Source organism: Nannobrachium achirus (assembly GCF_963921795.1).
Source record: "Nannobrachium achirus genome assembly, chromosome: 6".
In the NCBI taxonomy this organism is placed as follows: Eukaryota; Metazoa; Chordata; class Actinopteri; order Myctophiformes; family Myctophidae; genus Nannobrachium; species Nannobrachium achirus.
In genome coordinates, this window is record NC_137815.1 from 9,251,422 (window position 1) to 9,272,970 (window position 21,549).

At 43.4% G+C, this 21,549-nt stretch overlaps 2 protein-coding genes across 2 annotated transcripts in view; one reads left to right on the forward strand and one right to left on the reverse strand.

The window, feature by feature from the left end:
* Window positions 1-310: 310 nt before the first annotated feature.
* Window positions 311-4,388, reverse strand: LOC308286807 (lysophosphatidic acid receptor 4-like; the record flags this gene model as incomplete). Its single annotated transcript, XM_080727931.1, has 4 exons — window positions 311-634; window positions 1,792-1,968; window positions 3,216-3,459; window positions 4,117-4,388. The coding sequence occupies 4 exons, from the start codon at window positions 4,386-4,388 to the stop codon at window positions 311-313; spliced, it is 1,017 nt and encodes a 338-aa protein (XP_080584057.1).
* Window positions 4,389-15,664: 11,276 nt separating this feature from the next.
* Window positions 15,665-21,549, forward strand: part of LOC308286808 (synaptoporin-like) — a gene marked incomplete at both ends in the record, with an annotated part of 72,493 nt that continues 66,608 nt past the window's right edge. Inside the window, 2 exons of the mRNA XM_080727932.1 lie at window positions 15,665-15,682; window positions 15,837-15,902. Of these exons, the coding sequence (XP_080584058.1) occupies window positions 15,665-15,682; window positions 15,837-15,902 (84 nt within the window). The remainder of the gene's footprint in view (window positions 15,683-15,836; window positions 15,903-21,549) is intronic.

Consider the following 21,549-nt stretch of genomic DNA (forward strand, 5'->3'; position numbering starts at 1 on the left):
GACTACTGTGTCAGTGGTGCTCAAACCTTTTCATGTGAAGGACCCCCAAAATGATATGTATTTGGCCACGGACCCCCATCTCAAAATATTTAGTTCCAGGGACCACCCAGAAGCAAAATTTGAGTTACAAACGTTCGCTTTAAAAATACATATATTCAAAGATTTGCACACATTTTCAGGACTTTTTCAAAAATAGCAGATCTACAAGCTTACAGCGGGCACTCTGTGCCGCGCTGTGAGCTTGTATATCTGCTATTTTTCAATAGCTAAAGCATTCAATAATTCTAGGCCCTAAATGGGTTTTAAAGAGTCAAACATTGACAAGTTCCTCGGTGGGGTGGTGGCTGCACCGCACGGAGGAGCTGTGACTGTTGCTCAACTGGAACCTCTTCCGCATGGCGTTCAGGTTCACCCTCCTCCGGAAGGTCTCCGTGGTGAAGTAGTACACCAGGGGGTCCAGCATGGCGTTGAGGCACGCCACCATCAGGGCGTAGCGGTAGGCGCCCAGCAGGGGGCAGGGCGTGTCCCGGCGGTAGAGGTAGAGCAGGGCCAGCACGGTGTGGTACGGGAGGAAGCTCAGCAGGAAGATGAAGAGGCTGCCGCCGACCAGCCTGCGGATCTTCTGGCTGTCGACCTATATAGTCCCGGGGGAAAAAAAGGGTAATTTTTTGGCTGAATGTGGATTCTTCGGTTAACGTTTTTTTTCCTCAACTGATTCTTGCAGCTTATAGGGTCACCTCTTAAAGGGGTACTGTCACTGTAAAGGGGTTGAGGGGCAGATTACACTGTGACATGAGCTTCTCTGAAAACGGTCTGAAACAGTCTGAAGCTCATGTCACAGTGTAATCTGCTCCTCGCCCCCCAACAACAGCTGACCAGTACAGTAAGTAGTCATACAGTCAGGCTATACAGACAATTAATTTGATTGGCTTATAATTGCGCATCCCCACGATGACATCATAAAAATATTAACTTGTTTTTTTAAGATGATTCTTAAAGTGACAGTAACCCTTTAGGTGACAGGCCCCCTTTAAGGATTCAAGAGGGTGCCCAGTGTTATCCCTTTAGTTATTAATATGCATTCATCTGAAAGGAGTAGAAAGCAGATCTGATGCATTTGATTTGATTTCTGTCCATGTACAATTTCACAATATCTCAGTGTTGTTCTGGGCATGAAGGGGTTAATATTTAAAAATGCATAAATATTAAAATCTAATGCACCACACATATTCACTTTCATGGATAAACACTGTAGAAAGCAAATTGTATGCATTTAGATCAAGTATTTTTGCATGAAATGCCATAAAAGTCAATTTTGGGTGGGTTTTTAGAGGTTTGGGCATGAAGGGGTTAAAATAAAAATGCCCCAAGGGATAACACTGGGCACCCTCTTGAATCCTTAAAGGGCCATTTCACCTCTGGGACAACCCAATCTTATTTTATTGTGTTTGGGACACGATCAACACAATCCTGAGTTATTTTTTGTGTTCAATCTGTGTTTTTAGATATTTTAGTATTTCAGCATGTACTAGTGATGCGTTTTGCATCATATGATGCGTTTTGCATCACTAGTACATGCTGAAATACCAAAAAATATCTCAAAACATAGATTGAACACAACAAATAACTCAGGATTGTGTTGATCGTGTCCCAAACAACAATAAAATAAGATCGGGTTGTCCCAGAGGTGAAATGGCCCTTTAAGAGGTGACCCTAAGCTGCAAGAATCAGTTGAGAAAAGAAAACGTTAACCCACGAAACCACGTTCACCCCCACAGCTCCCGGACTAACCAGGGGCGTCTGGGCCACGGGGCTGCGCTGCACGGCCCTCACCAGGCCCCAGGAGCAGGCCAGCATGGCGCCCAGCGGGATGCCGAAGCCGATGGACAGCGTGGAGAAGAGGATGCCCGGCTGAGTGTAGGTGTAGACGGGCAGGCTGCCGAAGCAGCGTGGCTCCACGTCCTCATGCTGTTTGAAGCAGAATCGGAGTCGTTATACGAAACTACCCAAAATGTCCAGTCTATACAATATTATATGAGTTTTTTTAAATAAAAGGACCCAGATTGTAACAATATTGTAACAATATCGATATTTCTACGTCCCATTAGTCCGACTAAGGGTTAGGGTAAGGTTTAGGCATAGTTTTACTGAGTTTAGGGTAAGGGTTAGGGTTAGGTTTAGGCATGGTAGCATTCCAAATGTTTGGAGTGACCAAAAAAGTGAGTGCGAGCTATTTTCTTTGTTCCTAGCATTACTGCGTTGGCAGTTTTAGCTCGGCACCGAAGAACGGAGGATGTGCTTTATTTTTCTTTGAGCATTCACCAGGTTAGCATTCACCAGCGTCGGCAGGTTCGCATTTCATCCGTTTAGCATTCACCAGCGTCAGACAAATGTGACGTCAAACTATCGAACGTCATAATAACGCTACGCACCCTCCCAAAAGCTTTCTTGAGGTGTTTATCCTAGTTGACCTTGTACCAGTGAACTGTACTGTCATGAAACTGTGCCTTTTCCAATGCAAACTTCTAATAAAACAATAGAAAGAAGTAAATGAAAAAATGAAATCATCTTTTATATTCTTTAACTCTCCCAACGCTTTGAACGTTCACGTTCGCCCGATTTCGCAAGACCTCTCCGCCAATACGGCGCTCGTTCGGTTCGTTCGTCTGATGACTGTAAGCTGATGAGGGGTCGCGCGGCCGTCTACTGTAAACACATTTTCCGCGGTGATGGTGTAAAAAATCCATTATGCGTTAGATCAACGGAGAACAATTCACTTCCTTGTTGATTTCCTCTGGCTGTAAGGCTCTGTGGCCAGTGACTGGTCTTCTTCTTCTTCAACACATAACAGGCAAATTCACATTCATTCTCGCATGACGCCGCCCTCTGCTGCCTGGCAGACCAAAGTGCACTATTGCACAACCCAAAAAAATAAAAATAAATAAATAAATGTCTGTCTGTCTATCTACTATAACGTCGCAAAGGTAAGCCGCTTTTTGATGGCACCAGACCCAATAAATAAATAAATAATCTGGCAGTAGGAGAGTTAATTACAAAAACTAAAGTTGTCCATTAATGCAGAAGGTCCCATTTCACACCCATTTCACAACTTTTCGAATGTATATAAATGTATGAAATATATTTGGAAATTGCAGATCTACAAGCTCACAATGCGTCGCATCACGATTCCCAGGCTACAGCACACACACACATACCTTCTGCAAGAGGCGGCTCGGCAGGCTGGAGCCGACGGTGAAGACCCAGATGCCGAGGCACACCCACGCCGACTTCTTGCGGGCCTCGCGCACGCGCGACGACATGGGGAAGGAGACGGCCATGCAGCGGTCGAAGCAGTTGCAGGTGAGCAGGAAGACGCTGCTGTACATGTTGACGAGCAGCGCCAGGCCGGCCCACTCGCACAGCCACTGGGGCAGCGCCACGCCCAGGTGGTGCAGGATCCTCAGTGTAGGGGAGGAGGCGATATGGAAAAATACAATATCATAATATTTTTCCCAAGCTGTATCACTGTCACCATACATGATTTTATCGCGACTCTTTTTCACATTGGTTTTTATGATTACTTGACAAAAACTAGACTCTCTGGGTTCCTTTTGGGAGGTCTAAATTGAACTTTACAAGTATGTAAAGTTCTTGTAAAGGGGGGATACAACGCTGAAGAAGACTGTGGAAGAAGACCGAAGGGTCGAAACGCGTCCGTTGACTCTGTCCATTGAGGTAAATAAAATCATGTAAAAAGGAGATTCCTTGACTGCTGGCGACTACTTCTTTCTCATATGCTATTTTGAACTGTGCACCTAAAAGCCTTCAGCTAACTTGGAGTGTTGCGGGCTGTCTGCTTTATTGCAGATACCTTTCTCTACTAGAGTTCAGGGGAGACCTTGACATTTTAAAGTTTGAGAACTACTGATTTTGACCAAAATGCAGGTTTAAATTGAATTCTGCAACGAATCTCTGTATTAACAATTAAACAGGATTTCTTACAAGGCTCCCTCAATTGTATCACGATACATACGATACCTCTGAAAAGGCATATCGTGGAGACATTGTATCGTCTCAACTCTCAACGATAATTATCACCTTATCGCCCACCCCTACCTCAGCGGCAGCACCAGCACCAGCAGCAGGTCGGCCACGGCCAGGTTGGTCATGTAGACGGTGGTGTGCGACGACGACGAGCGCCGGGACTTCATGCCGCCGCCGAAGACGGGGCAGCAGAAGACGAAGAGGGCGGCGAGGTTGGAGACGAGGCCCACCACGAAGGTGGTGCCGTAGACCGCCACGAAGATAGCGCCGATCTCCCCCGTGGAGCTGTCGTCACAGCCGGTTGTGTTGTTGTTGTTGTTGTTGTTGTTGTTGTTGTTGGACATGGTGGCCTCGGAGAGAACATGAAGAGGGAGAAAGACAATAGGCTATGCACAGAGGCCATTTTGGAGAGAAGTTGGGTCTCTTCTCACTTCCTTCACAGGTGTTACTAATAATACTAATGAAGGCTCTGTTGCATTCTGTTCAAACAGAGTGGGTGCTGATATTGAGCATGTTGGCTCACTGGAAACACTGCTACACCGGTGGGTCGCAAAACGTGGTCCAGGGTAACTTGATGGTTCCAAATTACCCCTTAAAAAGGTGTGTAACTCTGAGAGCATACAAATGGAGTTATGAGAGTCCTTGAAATAAAAGGTTTGAGAACCACTGTGCTACATGAAATGAAACAGAGCCTTCATTAGCATCATTGGTAACACCTTTGAAGGAAGTGAGAAGAGACCCAACTTCTCTCCAATATGGCTGCTGCGCATATCGCCTATTCACCCTTTGTCAGCCTTCTTCTGGTTGGTCCCTGACTGACCAACCAGCACGCTCTTTTTATGCCTTTATGCCTACTGAAACCAAGTTTAAAATGAGAATTGAATACACAGAATAACAATACGAAGCAACAGAAAAAAAAACTAATTATTTCAATGGTAGTGGATGGAGAGAAAGAATTGTTGTCCAACTAAGACACAGCAACCAATGGGTGCGAAGAGGGGCGTGACCACGGGCGGGACTTGAGAGGAAAGTTGAAAGTTCAGGGTTTTTTTGTGTCTGTAATTGAGTTCAGGAAACAAAAATGACAAATGTGATGTCACGAGACCTATGTTGGTAATTCGGGGCTATCAAAACCCCCCTTTAAATCGTATCGCACGATTCCATCGTCTTTGCCCGATGTGTTTGCGTTGATTGCGTCTGACTGTCTTTGGTTGTTCAGGTAGACAGATACAGTATACCTTTATTGATCCCACGATACGCAAGAGGTAGCACAGCAGTTCACGTTACGGATACAGGGCATTAGAAGTACATTAAGATAGAGATTAAAGGGATATTTCACTTTAAAAAAAACTTTTGGTAATTTTATCATCTAATCAGGCTTTTATGAACACCCTGAACAGTTTTTAATTTGCTTGATTCAATATTTAGATATTTGATGTAAACTTTACCAGGCCCTCCAGGCCCAGGGCCTCTCCCCACACACACCCATTGTAACTTCAAACTCCATTTTAACCATGATAGATTCCGTGTTTTATCCATAACTTTTTTCATTTATTTTTAATAATTATTTGTTGTATTTCATTTTTTTCCATTTTCCCAAATAATTATTAAAAATAAATGAAAAACGTTATGGATAAAACACGGCCTGCTCACGTATTAGGAGGGTAGTATGAGTCACCAGAAAAAAATAATGGGTGTTTTTAATGAATCTATCATGGTTAAAATGAAGTTTGAAGTTACAATGGGTGTGTTTATGGAGAGAAGCCCTTCCCCTGTTTCCCTGTTGAAAGTGGAATATCCCTTTAAGATTAAGGTTTATAAGAAGAGTAACATTCAATAAAACACTATCAATTATTAGTAAAAAAAAAGAAAAAAAGTATACAAACATTTTCACCCTATACAATAAAAGGTATAGGCCTACACACATACAGTATACAGTACACCCTTATGGAGTAAGCCAGGTGTAGCACAAGAAAGAAAGTATAAGCAAAGTCAAGTGTGACATGTTTTCAAGAACAGGAAACTTACTGAGTTTATCTTTTGAGGAATTCAAGTCTCATTCCCTCTCATTCCAGGATGAAATTGTGTCTCTTCCTGCGCAGCATGTTTCTTATTCATGCTATGTACGTCCATCCAGATAATATGTCCTGAGGCATCACCCTGTTACCTGTTACTGTACATTCGAAAAATCCCCAAATCTCTGTCTATGTAGTTATCTAAACTGTAACTCTCTCTCTCTCTCTCTCTCTCTCTCTCTCTCTCTCTCTCTCTCTCTCTCTCTCTCTCTCTCTTTCTCTCTCTCTCTCTCTCTCTCTCTCTCTCTCTCTCTCTCTCTCTCTCTCTCTCTCTCTCACACACACACACACACACAACACACACACACACACACACACACACACACACACACACACACACACACACACACACACATGTGCGCGCGCTCACACACGCACGCATGCACATTGTTATTCTTTCTAGGTTACAGCTGCAATAAAGGAAGACATTCAAGGAGGAGAATTTATGGTCCAGATTTGTGCCAGTAATGCAAACGTGACTGGACAACTAAAGAGGTGGTTAAAGTGTTGTTGTTTGAGCTCAAGAGGTGGCCTGGGGTGCTTTAGTCCAGTGGTTCTCAACCTGTGGGTCTGGAACCCCAGGAAGGTCCTTTAGGGGCCGGGTTCCAGGGGGTCTCCAGTTAAATTATTCATTAGAATCAGTTTAACCATTTCCCCCCCTCTACATTGGCTGTTTAAAAATACCCGACATGCAAGCTCACAACGCGTCACGTCGTTGCCTGCTTGTAGATCAGTTATCTTACAGTAAAAAGAATTTTAAAACATTCTGACAAAGTTTTTTAAACATTGTAACACAAGGCTTACACAAAACCGAAAATATTTTTTAAAGTCAGAATAGCAATGTTATGCAATCAGGAGAGAGAGAGTGAGAGAAACAGAGACAGAGACAGAGAGACAGAGACACAAAGAGAGAGCGAGAGAGAGAGACAGAGACAGACAGACAGACAGACAGACAGACAGACAGACAGACAAATAGACTGACTGACTGACTGACTGACTGACTCATTGGCTCACTGACTGACTGACATAATATTTGACAATTTGGCCAATGTTTAATTTGTCATTTAAATTGTCACTTTAGAAATGTGCAGATACCCTCCCCATACACTTAAACTTTATGTTGGTTTGTTTACTGTTGAGTGAGGAAAACAATGTTGCACATTAAGTTAATCATCTGCGGACCCCCCAAAATAATTTGGGGACCCGCCTGGGGGTCCCGACCCACAGGTTGAGAACCACTGTCCGAGAACACTCTCTCCTCATATCTTGCCCAGGATTTTCTCTTCACAGATGAGTAAGCCTGGCTATGCGAGGTTACCCTAAACCTAACCCTAACCACACGTCGCACTAATGAGTCGTCGGATCGAAACAACCCGATTTGGAACATCCTCAATATAGGCCTATGTAATCCTGGGCTCTGCTCTCCCTCTGCCGCGCCTGGGGAGACAACGGACTGGCCTCATGCTTCCTTCTGTGCATGACGTGTCCAAGTTGCTTCTTTTCACCCCACAGGGGGGATTTCCCCGGTTTGGACGTAGCGTGTGGAAGGAACACGTTATTCCTAACCAGTTCCTTTCCCCTCCTTCAGGCGCCCCGGCTGGCCAGGGGGAGGCAGTATATAGACCAGGATTACTGCATGTTTTTATGAGGGTATCTACCCTAGGAGACACGGGGAGCACATGCAAACTCCACACAGAAAGGCCCTTTTTCGCCAACCCCACCTAGGGTGTGGGCGCCGATGACGCGGAGGAGAGAACACGTCCCCCCAGCGCCCACAGCGTCCCCTGGTGGGAATCGAACCCAGGACCTTCTAGCTGTGAGGAGACAGCGATACCAACTGCACCACCGTGCCCCCGAATATAGGCCTTTTACTAGTGGTACTGCTACTTTATCCTTAACATCTGAGCACTAGGCCTACAGTAGTACTTCTTCCACCACAGTCTGTGTGATGTTAAACTGCAGACAGGTCAGGCTGCAGCCTTCCATAAAAGGCAGCAGTTCTATTGCATAATACTGTATGCCAGGGACATGCTGGGCCCCTGATTCAGCCCGGGAAAAAGAGTTGGAGAGGCCCTCATTGCGTGCTATAGAGAGAGATCTCTCTCTATAGCACTACTGCTGCTACTCAAAGATTTGCCATTTCAGATCATGACAAGTGACAAGCCAGTGGGCCAATTACATGAGTTATATTTCGTTGTTGTCGGGTGGAAACCTTGTATGTCCAAAACGGTTTGTTTTGTATTTATCATTTTAAAAATGATTTAAACTAGTGAAAACAGCCAATCTACAAGCACACAACGCCTCGCACCGCGAGGCGTTGTGTGCTTGTAGATCTGCTGTTTTCACTACTTTTGTGCGACGGCCTTGAATGATGAAGCAGGGCTTTGCTTTGCGATAAAATGTACACATTTGAAACTTGGAGATACGAGGTTTCTGCCCGACAGTGACAATTTACTTTGTTGGCCGCCCAGCCCCCAAAATGGAACGAAGCCCGACATTTTATTTATTTATTTTTTTTCACTAATGGCCGGCCTGGACCGGCCGGGAATGAACCAGCCATTCGGGAGTTGTCCCGCTTTTCCCAATGGCCAGCACGTCCCTGCTGTATGCGTAAGGCCCGGTCTCTCCTTATCAGACAGAGATCCTAGAAGTGGATAAAGCGCACATGAGAGGAGACAGCAGCTCCTCTCTCCTCGCATCCTTTTGATTTCATGCGGTGAAAAATATTAGCCAATCACATCTAACCGCTCGCTAATCGCATGGACAGAGCCCTTCGGGCTGCGGGCGGTGTGCGTGTGTGTGTGTGTGTGTGTGTGTGTGTGTGTGTGTGTGTGTGTGTGTGTGTGTGTGTGAGAGAGAGAGAGAGAGAGAGAGAGAGAGAGAGAGAGCGGAAGGGACCGATTGGAGATAAAATTAGCACGCTGTCAGAGCAGTTAGTACTTGGCTGTAGAGAAATTGTCATCAGCATAGTCATGGGGAACCCCCCCCCCCCCCCCCCCCACTCACACACTCCATATCTTTATGCCTGCAGTGTCTCTCTCTCTCTCTCTCTCTCTCTCTCTCTCTCTCTCTCTCTCTCTCTCTCTCTCTCTCTCTCTCTCTCTTTCTGCCTGCCTGGGCGATCCAATTAGATGCGAAATTCCTCCAGCTTCTCCAGAGGCTGGCTAAAAAACAGCAATCAGACAGTGAGGGATAATAATGAAGCAAACAGTACAATAATAAAAGCATTGGGGGAAATGGATAATCTGGCTGCACTCCATGCTAACTACACCGTCAAAACCACACAAATTGGTTATTATGTGTATATTATTATAAGTATAAGTGAATCATTCGTTAATTCGCTTACACGCACACCAGCATATGCATATCAGTATAATCAGTGGTGTAAAGTAACTGAGTACATTTATTTAAGTACTGTACTTAAAGGGATATTTCACTTTCAAAAAAACTTTTGGTAATTTTATCATCTAATAAGGCTTTTATGAACACCCTGAACAGTTTTTAATTAGCTTGATTGAATATTTAGATATTTGATGTAAATGTTACCAGGCCCTCCAGGCCCAGGGCCTCTCCCCACACACACCCATTGTAACTTCAAACTTCATTTTAACCATGATAGATTCATTAAAAACACACATTATTTGTTCTGGTGACTCATACTACCCTCATAATATGTGAGCAGGCCGTGTTTTTTGGATAACATTCTTCATTTATTTTTAATTATAATTTTTTTGTATTTCATTTTTTCCATTTTTCCAAATAATTAATAAAAATAAATGAAAAAGGTTATCGAAAAAACACGGCCTGCTTACGTATTAGGAAGGTAAAATGAGTCTCCAGAAAAAAGAATGGGTGTTTTTAATGGTTAAAATGAAGTTTGAAGTTACAATGGGTGTGTATGTGGAGAGAAGCCCTACCACTGCTCCCTGTTGAAAGTGGAATACTGTTTTGAGTTATTTGTCCTTTACTTGAATATTTCCAATTTCCAATTATTTTACTTCTACACCATTACACCTCAGATGCAAATACGTATTGTACTTTTACTCCAATACCACTGACTTTAATTGAAGTTAACTTTTCCCAAATATGGAGATGACTGACATCATAGACCACATGAGACCATATATGTCCATATATGGGCATTCCCCCCGAAAACGGGAATCGTACTTTAAGCATGATTCCCAGATGATGCCCTGCATAGGCCCTGTTAGAGTTTATAGATGCACTGTTAGGGTACCCCCTTATACTCATATATGGGGATTACAATGCACAAGACATAGGCCAGGGGCCAATTCTGATATCTTCACAAATTGGTACAATCCAAGGTGACCGTACATTTTGTACATTTTTTACTTCCTACATGTCTCCAGTTTACATTTTGGTATGATAACCCTTTCTGAGACCCAGCTTAATTGATGTTATCAGCCGCTAGAGTCGGTTTCCCATCGACTTTCTATACAGGAGGAAAATACCCAGAAAACATTTTTGCATTTGTTTTGCACAAAAAAACATTCCTTGGGCTACAAATGGCCCCAGAAAACGATGGTTTAGTGATGAAAAGTGATGACTCATCACTTTTCATCAGTTTTGTGGGCAAAACAAATGCTTGCAATGGATTCAGCATCATGACAAACCCCTAGTTAGACCCCTCACATCCTACTTAAATACCCAGAAAAAAAATGTTTTCTGGGTATTTTCCTCCTGTATAGAAAGTCGATGGGAAACCGACTCTAGCGGCTGATAACATCAATTAAGCTGGGTCTCAGAAAGGGTTATCATACCAAAATGTAAACTAGAGACATGTAGGAAGTCAAACATGTACAAAATGTACGTCACCTTGGTTAGTACCAATTTGTGAAGATATCAGAATTGGCCCCTGGCCTAACATAATTACAATGCCTTGCCCATAATAACAGTAGGCCTAATGTCAACTAAGGACGACTAGAACATCATATCACTACCTGGTTCCCAAACCTTTCAGGTCGAGACCCAAAAGAGAAATTAGACGTTTGCTCTGGGACCCACAGACACCAAACTGAGACTCTGCACGACTCTATACTCCGCACCCAACGGAAAACAACAAACAATGCTTGCAGGGCAGAATTAGGACGATACCCACTCATTATAAAAGTAAAAAAGAGAGCACTTAAATTCTATAATCACCTAAAATAAAGCAACCAGACACTCTCCATAACATAGCCCTCAACCATAGTGAAACTGTACCTTTTCCTATGCAAACTTCAAATAGTCTTCAATCAATCAATCAATCAATCAATCAGGAATAGATAGCACCTTAACTCTGCAGCCGCACTGAGGCGCTCCAACACAATAGTGCATCAGTTCTTTTAGTTGTGCATACTAGCCTAGTATCCACCAAATGTTTCCTCAGCTCCCCTCAAGTGCAACCAGTCATTATACAGACAGCAATGTTAACTTAGCTTAGCTAACGTGAATATTTTTTTGTTTACAGTGAGAAAACACTACAAACATAATGTAATGTCCTCTTCAAAGCATAAAACACAGACTGCAGTGAGGCCTCAGTGTAATCTCTTCCAGAGGGAGATTGACACTAGAAACTCAGCTGTTAACACAAATAGTAGGGGGAAATAAGGGTTGAACCATTACGCGTTGGATACACGCACCAACTTTGGTACACATGTCCCTTGGGTCATCCTAAAACATCCTAGAAGGGGTGCCCAAAAAAATCTTAAACAGGAAGTGAGTTATGGACAAAATTCAAAATGGCCGTCTAAACTGTTGACCGTTGACTCAAAAGACACCAAGATAATCTCCAAAAAGCATGAAATTTGGTACACATGTCCCTTGGGTTATCCTAAAACATCCTAGAAGGGGTGCCCAAAAACTCTTAAACAGGAAGTGAGTTATGGACAAAATTCAAAATGGCAGTCTAAACTGTTGACCGTTGACTCAAAAGACACCAAAAGAATCTCCAAAAAGTATAAGATTTGGCACACATGTCCCTTGGGTCATCCTAAGACATCCTAGAAGGGGTGCCCAAAGAAATCTTAAACAGGAAGTGAGTTACTGACAAAATTGAAAATGGCCACCTACAGTATTGGCAATTTACTCAAAAGACAACTTAAGAATCTCATAAAAGCATAAAACTGGGCACAATTTTGTCCCTTGTGTCATCCTAACACATACTAGTAGGGTTTTCCAAAATAATCTGAAACAGGAAGTGAGTTATTGACTAATTTAAAATGGCCACCTACAGTGTTGACAGATGAAGCAAAGACACCTTAATGAATGTCATAAAGGCATGAAATGTGGTACAAATGTCCCTTGAGTCTTAACGCATCCTACAAGGGGTGCCCAAATAGGTTTTAAACTGGAAGTGAGTTTTTGTCTGACCATGACCATGCACCTAAAGCAGTTGACACAAAAGAAAACATAAAGGGAAATTATTTGGCATGTACTGTACATTAAGTGTTCCTTATTATATCCCAGAAGGGGTTATTTATTTGTTTGGGAAGGGACCATATTGAAGAAATTTGGCTGTTTAAACAGTTGACAACTGCACAGTCTGCATAAACCTGGTGTATTTTCCAGTCTACTTTCTGCGTACATCATCTTCTCCACTCCCTCCACTGGCTCCATGTTGCTGCCCGCACAGAGTAAACACTGATGCTGTCCTTCAAAGCAGCCAAAAATATGGCACCTCCAATCCTCCATGCCTAAAAAAAGGTTGAACCCTACATCTTGGGCAGCCTCTAGCTAGCAAGAGCGTCCATAGGTGTCCATGAATCAGCAACGCATCCATATGTTTCAGGAGATGGTAGAGATTGCAGGTTTCTGGACCAAATGCCAGATTGGTAAACTGCTCGATTTGAATGTTTGTAGCAGTGCAACCTGTATGGGAGGAATGGTTTCCATTGAGAGACAATTTTGAGCTAACATGTCCCTCCTTATCATTGACATTTTCAATGTCAATTGTCTTGTCATACAGAACACAGGTGTATATTTCAAGCACTGTAAAACTGTTTGATTTCTGGGTGAACGCTTCAAAAGGATTAACCATACAAATAAATAACCCCTTCTACTCAATATGTACCAACTTATATAGGCTTTTATGAAGTCCCTTTTTAGGCAACCCTTGTAGGATGTGTCGAGATCACCCAAGGGACATTTGTACCACATTGCATGCTTTTATGAGATTATTTAGGTGTCTTTGCTTCATCTGTCAACACTGTATGCGGCCATTTTTTTATTTAGTCAATAACTCACTTCCTGTTTCAGATTACTTTGGGCACCTAGGATGTCTTAGGATAACCCAAGGGACATGTATGCCAAATTGTATGCTTTTATGAGATTCTTTAGTTGTATTTTGAGTAAATCGCCAATACTGTAGGCGGACAATTTTGTCAGTAACTCACTTCCTGTTTCAGATTTCTTTGGGCACCCCTTCTAGGATGTCTTAGGATGACCCAAGGGACACATGTGCCAAAGTGTATGCCTCTATGAGATTCTATAGGGTTTTAAGGCAATAGCCAACACTATAGGCGGCCATTTTTAATTTTGTCCATAACTCACTTCCTGTTTAAGATTTTTTTGGGCACCCCTTCTAGGATGTTTTAGGATGACCCAAGGGACATGTGTACCAAATTTGGTGCTTGTATCCAACGCGTAATGGTTTGGTCATTTTTTGCCCTTATTTCCCCCTACTAAAAGCAATCTGTTGGACATTGAGTTTGATATGTCCATTCTAAACAACTTTTGCAGTGGGCCGCTAGGCTAGGGGTAGCCTTACATTAATTCGCTCCTGTAGAAGTTTCTGCATTGATGACGTTTATGGCTACAGGAGCGTCTTAACGCTTTGACAGACATGTCGGGAGTATGGTCTGCAAAACTGCTACTGCGGCTCTACACATGCACACATGCGAGATATATCTTCCGTACAAGTTCGTTAAGGTTTTTGCGACTTGTCCGGTAGCCTTGTTTAATGTATTAGTCCGTATTGTTAAATAAAATGAGTTTTTACCAAGTGTGTGTCTTTTCCAAATCTAGCATCTCTGGTTTGGTTAAAGATGGCTGCACTTATCACGTGACGTTCATCCATTCCCCCATTCGCTCATACAAGGACATGACGTAAGTGTATACGGAAGAATGCACAATAATGCTTCCAGCCACCAACGGGCGCTGTTGCAGCTAACGTTGTAGCAAACGAGGAAAAGTTGTACACTTGCAACTCATTTTATTTAACAATACGGACTAATAAATTAAACAAGGCTACCGGACAAGTCGCAAAAACCTTGACGAACTTGTACGGAAGATATGTCTCGCATGTGTGCATGTGTAGAGCCGCAGTAGCAGTTTTGCAGACCATACTCCCGACCTGTCTGTCAAAGCGTTAAGACGCTCCTGTAGCCATAAACGTCATCAATGCAGAAACTTCTACAGGAGCGGATTAATGTAAGGCTAGGCTAGGGGGCTGCCCGGTGGCGGCCCCCTAGCCTAGCGGCCCACCGGGCATTTGCCCGGTATGCCAGATGGCCAGTCCGCCCCTGCAAACTATTCAAAATAGCAGATCTAGGACTACAAGCCCACAATGTTGCAGCATTGTGAGCTTGTAAATCGGCCATTTTTTAGATATGATTATTTGTTTGCTTTAAAATATGTGTTTTAAATGTAGGAAAGAAAATGGGATTTTTTACTTGAGCCGTGACTCGTGACCCATAAATATAGACCTATATCACTGTTAACAGTCCGAACCTATGGAATTAAGCACCTGCTGATTTAATGCCTGGTGCGTAATTGTGCATTTTACGCGCAGAGCGCTGCATGCGTACTGGCTTCTTCTGCAGAGGCGTCAATTGGGTATGGCAAGCTATGGCAGCTGCCATACCTTGGCTACAAGGGGAAATAATAAAATGTACTTTTCATCGTGCCTGTTGCTAAGGTATGGCAACATGACTGGTGTCTTTCATGCGCGTGAGGGCGCGCGTGCAAGACACCAGTCATGTTGCCATACCTTAGCTTTTTCTGAACTGACGCCACTGTTCCTTCTGCATATGGAAAGTGACTTGAAAGCACGGCAGCATTTTAACATATAAGCACGAGTCGACGATACATTGCCGAGCTATAGATTTCCCAAATAGTCACAGGCTACCACTGTTTTTTGTTTGTCTATGCAATGAAAGAAATGTCTAAAAGTGCTCCCTGAAACACACTTGTCTAAGGGAAAAGCAGCAGGAGTCTCACAACGACTCGCCGACTCGCTGTAGGCTACAAAGATTGAGGGGGAAAAAATTACAAAGCGCTTCATCCAATCATAAAAGCTCTTCTTCGTGAAGCCAATCCCATAGCTGTCTCTACGGCACTTTACATTATTCAGCAAGCCGAGCCGAGGATAGCTCGGTGCTTTCCGTATGGAGTAGTAGCCTAATTAGAGAGAGAGAGAGAGAGAGAGAGAGAGAGAGAGAGAGAGAGAGAGAGAGAGAGAGCGCGCATCAATCGGGGGGAGGGTTGGCTTGCATTATTATTGTTTACACTTTTGCTCTCAAATCCAGTGAGAAAGTCTTCTGGAAATGGATACTGCCAATCAGGTTCGTAAATCACTCAAACTTTTTCCTCCCTCTCCTTTTAGAAATGTGCACTTAATAATTCATCTGTTAATTGGACATACAGTAGGCTATAGCCGACAGCTAGACCAGTAGGCTATAAATGATTTGAATCTTTGTGTAAATTGTCCTTGTGCAGCTTGCATCTTCGGGGACATTCCAAGTGCTGAAATTACCCCTGGGATTTATCCGTGTCTTGGAATGGGTAAGTCGGAAGTTTTGCTTTTGCACGAAATAACTTTATTGATGAAGACGTTCTAGGCTACATTTGCAGATGATGAATTACATGTGTCAGCTGTGTCTCACCCGGATTGCAGGGCAGGCTGCCCATAGTGTCTGATGTAGATTGGTTGTAGATTGGCTGTTTTTTGGGGCTAATTTCTCCCCCGGTATCTGACGAATGTTGGGGACGGGGCTCAAGTCAAGTGGTTTATTATAGCCTACCCGACGCGCAGATGATCCAGTTGTCCATGGTTGTGTTTACAGACTTCAGACCCAATGTGCCACACAGAACCAATTGGCTGAAAAAGAAAAACCATAACATTCAGCTTCATTAGCATATGAGTTTGGACTTTAGAGAAATGACTGTAGCCAGAAGGAGAGCATAGGCTACACACCGTACACATTTGTGTTTATTTGTGTGTGTGTGTGTGTGTGTGTGTGTGTGTGTGTGTGTGTGCGTGCGTGCGTGTGTGTGTGTGTGTGTGTGTATGCGCGCGCGCTTGCGTGCGCGCGCGTTTGTGGACAGAGGTAGGTATCAGGACAGGTGTGTGAAGATTTTCTCGAGTGAATGAAATTGAGCAATGAAAACCACTGCTCATCAGACTTGTGTGTGTCACATTTGGGATGGTATAGAAGGCAGTGGTTCTCATAGTGGGGCCTATAGGGACCGTGGAGGGGTCCATTTTTAACCATTTTCACCATTTTCACCTATATTGTATACTCTGGATATTCAAAAATATCCAATCTACAAGCTCATTTAAGTGTTTTTGTGACGCACTGAGCTTGCATATCTTTTTTTTTAAGATTATTATTATTATTATTTACACAGCTCTTGGCACCAACTCTTTTGAGATGGGTGTCTGTCCGCGGCCAAATATAAGTCTCATTTAGGGGGTCCTTGAGATGGAGAACTCTGAAGAAGCATTGGCATAAGAGCAGACCTCTTGGCTGTTGTTTGGTGTGTGACTAGATAGACACAGACATTATATGTGCATGGGCCAGGGACGCGCAGAGAATGTTAGAGAGGCAGGGGCTGACATTTCTAAAAGGGTCTTTTGGTGAAAATATTGAAAATAGCAGACCTCCAAGCTCACAACGCGTCGCACTGCGACGCGCTGTGAGCTTGGAGGTCGGCTATTTTCGTACTTATACCACACTGAACTAAGCATAAAAAAGGCAATACTGGAGATGTGGCGTACGGCATGGATTTCTACACAGAGAGGGCAATTCTTTCAACATAAGATGATGTGTTCAAGTTCAGGAGAGTTTGGACAAGGCAATTCTCTTGAATGCTGCCTTCAGGTATGGCTTGGAAAGGGGGACATTTGCATTTCTTTCACCATAATAAAAACTGCATTCATGGTCTGGAGAGGGCACTTTTTTACAGACGGATAAAAGGGCAGGGGCTCAAGCCCCCTTTGATGTACTGTATATGTGTGCACGTGCCTGGTGTGGGCCATGCAGAGCCAAAAGAACAGGCAGACGATGACCCAAAGCAACATCTGTATGATGATGATAACACTGCAGAGTCCTGTGTGTGGGTGTATGTGCGTGTATGTGCGTGGGTGCGTTCGTGTTTGTGTGTATTCTTCTGAGACAGGCCTACCTCTATATTGACAGTTCATGAGTAACAATGTAATATAAAAGCATTTATTTTATTATTCGTAATAATACTGAAGTTATTATGAGACTATTACCAGTAAGACTCCCTAATCGGGAGATAAGCGACCGCCAGGTCGCATGTATACATGGGCAGTGGCAAGAATCGTCCACATGGTGGCGCTAGAAGAGGCCCATGTGCAGGTAGATGTGAAGATATTAAGTGGCATGTATGCCTATGTGTTGAGGGAATCTGCGTGGCTAATTGCAACAAAAAGGCATGTGGTGTTCATGATTTGCGGAAGGGAGCAAACCAGCAAACTTTAGAAGGCAAACGTTGCCTATCAGGAGGGAATATGGGAAATGGTACAGATGCATGTTGCTGACATGAGTTGCTAAATAGTGTGTACCACTTTGTGTGATTTTTAGGCAAGATCTGTAGGAGAAGTGTCCATTAATGTTGTCACAAAAAGCAGCCTCATGGTGGCGCTAGAACAGGGGCATGTGAGAAATGAGGGGCTGAGAGGTTGTGATTTGCCAGCCGAGGAGTGTGTGTGCAAAGTTTGGCATGGATAGGGGCAACGGTGCCGGAGATAAGGGTAGGGCCAAAAGTGTGACGTGACGTGACGGACAGACGGAGGAACTGACGGACAACTGCTGGAGGTTTTGATAGTAACTGCGATCTGGCGGTCACAATTAGACTACTTACTGTACAGTATGTAAAGTTTACTTTCAGAAATTTTGTTATTATAGGTTTTCCCCCCAAGCAAGAGTTTTCTATATCTGCAACGATAGAGGGCGCTGCAGCTTCGAGGTTGACACTTTATTTTAGGCTCGGTTTAACCACTTAAACCCCATTGTCCGTATTATTTTTCTTTTTCTTTTGCTAGTTGTTTTTATCGCTCTGACCTTTGGACACTGCACTATTAGGTTGTGTTAGTAGTTTTTTTTTAGTATTTCTGCTTGTGTTTGACATGATGTAGAGATACTTGTTGCACTAACTAGCATTGACTGTTATGGTCACTTTGATTTGGGCACTGTATTATATTGATAGTCGTGCTTTAAGACACTTTATGTACGTATATTATTCGTTCCCTTTCCTGTTGTACCTTGCTCTTACTGTACTTACTGTACTCTGTACTCTGTTCTTGTTTTTTCTTTTTATCTTTTTCATACTTCTCTGTAACTTTGTAAATAACTTTATACTGCTGTGCTGCCTCTGGGCAACACATTTTCCCCCTTGGGATAATAAAGGTATCTATCTATCTATCTAAAGCTTTCGCAGTTAACAGCTCACACCGCCTCGCGACCTGTTGTTGAGCTGTTCACTGCAAAACTTGCAAAAGCTTTCCCCACAATTACAAAACAGAAATTACACTAGTATAGAGCCCTGAGGGACTCACGGCTCAACCATATACCATCTTCTATAATATTACCAGGGGCAGCAGTGGCCTAAATGGTAAGATGAGAGAGTTTGTCACAGAATAAAGGTTTGCGAAGATAAAAAAAAAAAAGATCTGGGAGAGGAAGTGAAAGGTCCCCCACCCCCAAGCTTGGTAATAGGTTTAAAGAGGTGGTGCCATGATTCCCCCCCCCCCCCCCCCCTCCCCCCCCCCTCTAAAACATGATTATCAGGTATTATGATTATACTAGGAGGAAGATTTTTTCCAAAAAAGTAAACAGAAAGAGTTAAAAAAAAAATCTTATGTGGCCACACCCCCAGTTCATTAAGTATGCATGGATGTCATGGTGGGTGGTGACCCAGCTGATATAGCCACACCCCACAGTGTTGGGTGAATGGTAATTGGGGAGGAGTTGATACTGTGACACATAGTATCTGTGTTTTTTAACTGACACTTTTGACCACAAGGTGACAGCTTCCAAGAGAAAACAAACAAATACTAAGAGAATACATCATTTCTCAAAAAAACCAGGGGGGCTAATGAAGTACTTTCAACCTCCTAGACACATGAAAAACAGAAAAAGTACAAAACTATGGCACCGCCTCTTTAAAGTGGAGTGATTTGGAGGCTATATTAACTCATTTAGCTGGGGTCCCTGGACACTATTTTGATAACCACAGATTTAAATAATCTCTCTCTAACACGCACCAAGAACAAGCTTGCCTGTGTGCTCAGGCATGCGTGCAGTCTGACACTCACACCAAGCCTCCGGAAAACGCAACCTCTGCTATAAAAATCGCCGATGTCTGAAACCGTTACTTCTCAGGAAATGTGGAAAGAATAATCTGTGTTCACCATTATTATTTGGTCACTATAGCTCTTGTTAAAGGACAACTCCTCCCTAAATCACTTCTAGGCTTATTTTCCTACTTATATTGATCCAAAATTACTGTCCATGGGGTCTATTAGGCACAAATGCCCCTGTTGTCCAGTTTCCCCAGCAGAACCCAGCAGGTCTCGTAGCTTAGAGTGGAGCCTATAAGCCTATCGCTTTTACACTATTTGTTATGGTCAAAAGAGTTTTTATTTTTCATGAATGTGTTAGTAGTTGTCATCACAAACACATCCATGCCATCGTTGTCCCACACAAGCCTTCCCACTCTGCTAAACAGATGTTAGGCTTGTATGTGTTTTGCCAAGTGCCGGAAAAGAAGCCCTGTGATTGGCCAGTACAGTCACTTTGATTGGCAGTTGTGCCAAATGCTCACCCCAAAACATTATTTATGAGATTGTGGTGGCTTGTGTTGGACAACCAAGGCATGGATGTGTTTCTAATGACAACTAGTAACACGTTCATGAAAAAGAAAATCACTTTGGACCACAACAGATAGTGTAAAAGCGATAGGCTTATAGGCTCCACTTTATGCTATGACAGCTGGTGGGTTCTGCTGGGGAAACAGGAAAACAGGAGCATTTGTGCCTAATCGACCCCATGGACAGTAATTTTGGATCAATAGGAAAATGGGCCTAGGAGTGATTTAGTCTAGAGTTGTCCTTTAAGAGAGAAACGGAATATAACCTTTGCCGTAGCTCCTCTTAGCTCCCATCTCAAGAGGAGGAGACTGAAGCCAAGGTTCCCCTCAGGCTGCTATGGTTATGGATGCAAACAATTCAAATCATGACCTAACATATTCTAATGTATTCAAGAGGACAGGTTTGTACCCAGCAGTGATATCACCATCTTATTACAATAATAGCTGGGCTAATGTGTAAAAGATTATATAGGAGAGAGAGAGAAAAAAGATGTTGACTGCACACATTAGTGCAGTGCTTCTCAAAGTGGGGTCCGGGGACCCCCAGGGGTCCCGGGGCAGGTTCCAGCCAGGAGGTCCCCACCACAATTAATTGTGTAATAGTTAGTGTGGTTGCTTTAGGCAACACTATTGTTCTAGGTCAGCTTTATGTCAGCTAAAGTAAACCTTGTTTGTTTGTTTGTTTGTCTTTCTTGTTCATAGAAGACAATGGTGGTGAGACTTCCGGTGGCGAAGTGGTAAAGTCCCTGCCCACCACTGCAGAGGTTGTGGGTTTGAATCCACTTGTGGTGCACCCGGTTTTGTCGAGCGCCTATAAGAACTCAATTGGCCCGGGTTCAGGGGAGGGTGATACAAAGCACATATCCCTACGGCAGCGGTCTTCAACGTTTTCAGGCCAAGGACCCCTTAGTTGAGAAATAGATGAAGCAGGGACCCCCACAACCTGTTCATAGATTCCATATAGCGTAGTTTAATTGTTTGACAGCACAATCGTGAATCGTCAGTGTATTTTGGATTCATGTCACTTTGCGTTTTCAGTTATTTAACCACTTGAACCGTTAATACTTAACCCTTTTAGTGCCTATCCCGAACTAGTTCGGGATATTCGGGATCAAAAACAATTTTTTATTTGCTATTTTACTTACCCCGAGCTGCTTGGAGCAACGTGGGTGGTCCCGGCTCGCCCAGCGCTCACCAACGAGAGACGCTAGATGCTCCGACGATTTATTCCATTGAAAATGGTTTAAAATAAAGTTTAGACCCCCCCCCAATGTTCACCAAATGTTCATTGTAGGCGGCGCGACGTATTCCAGGG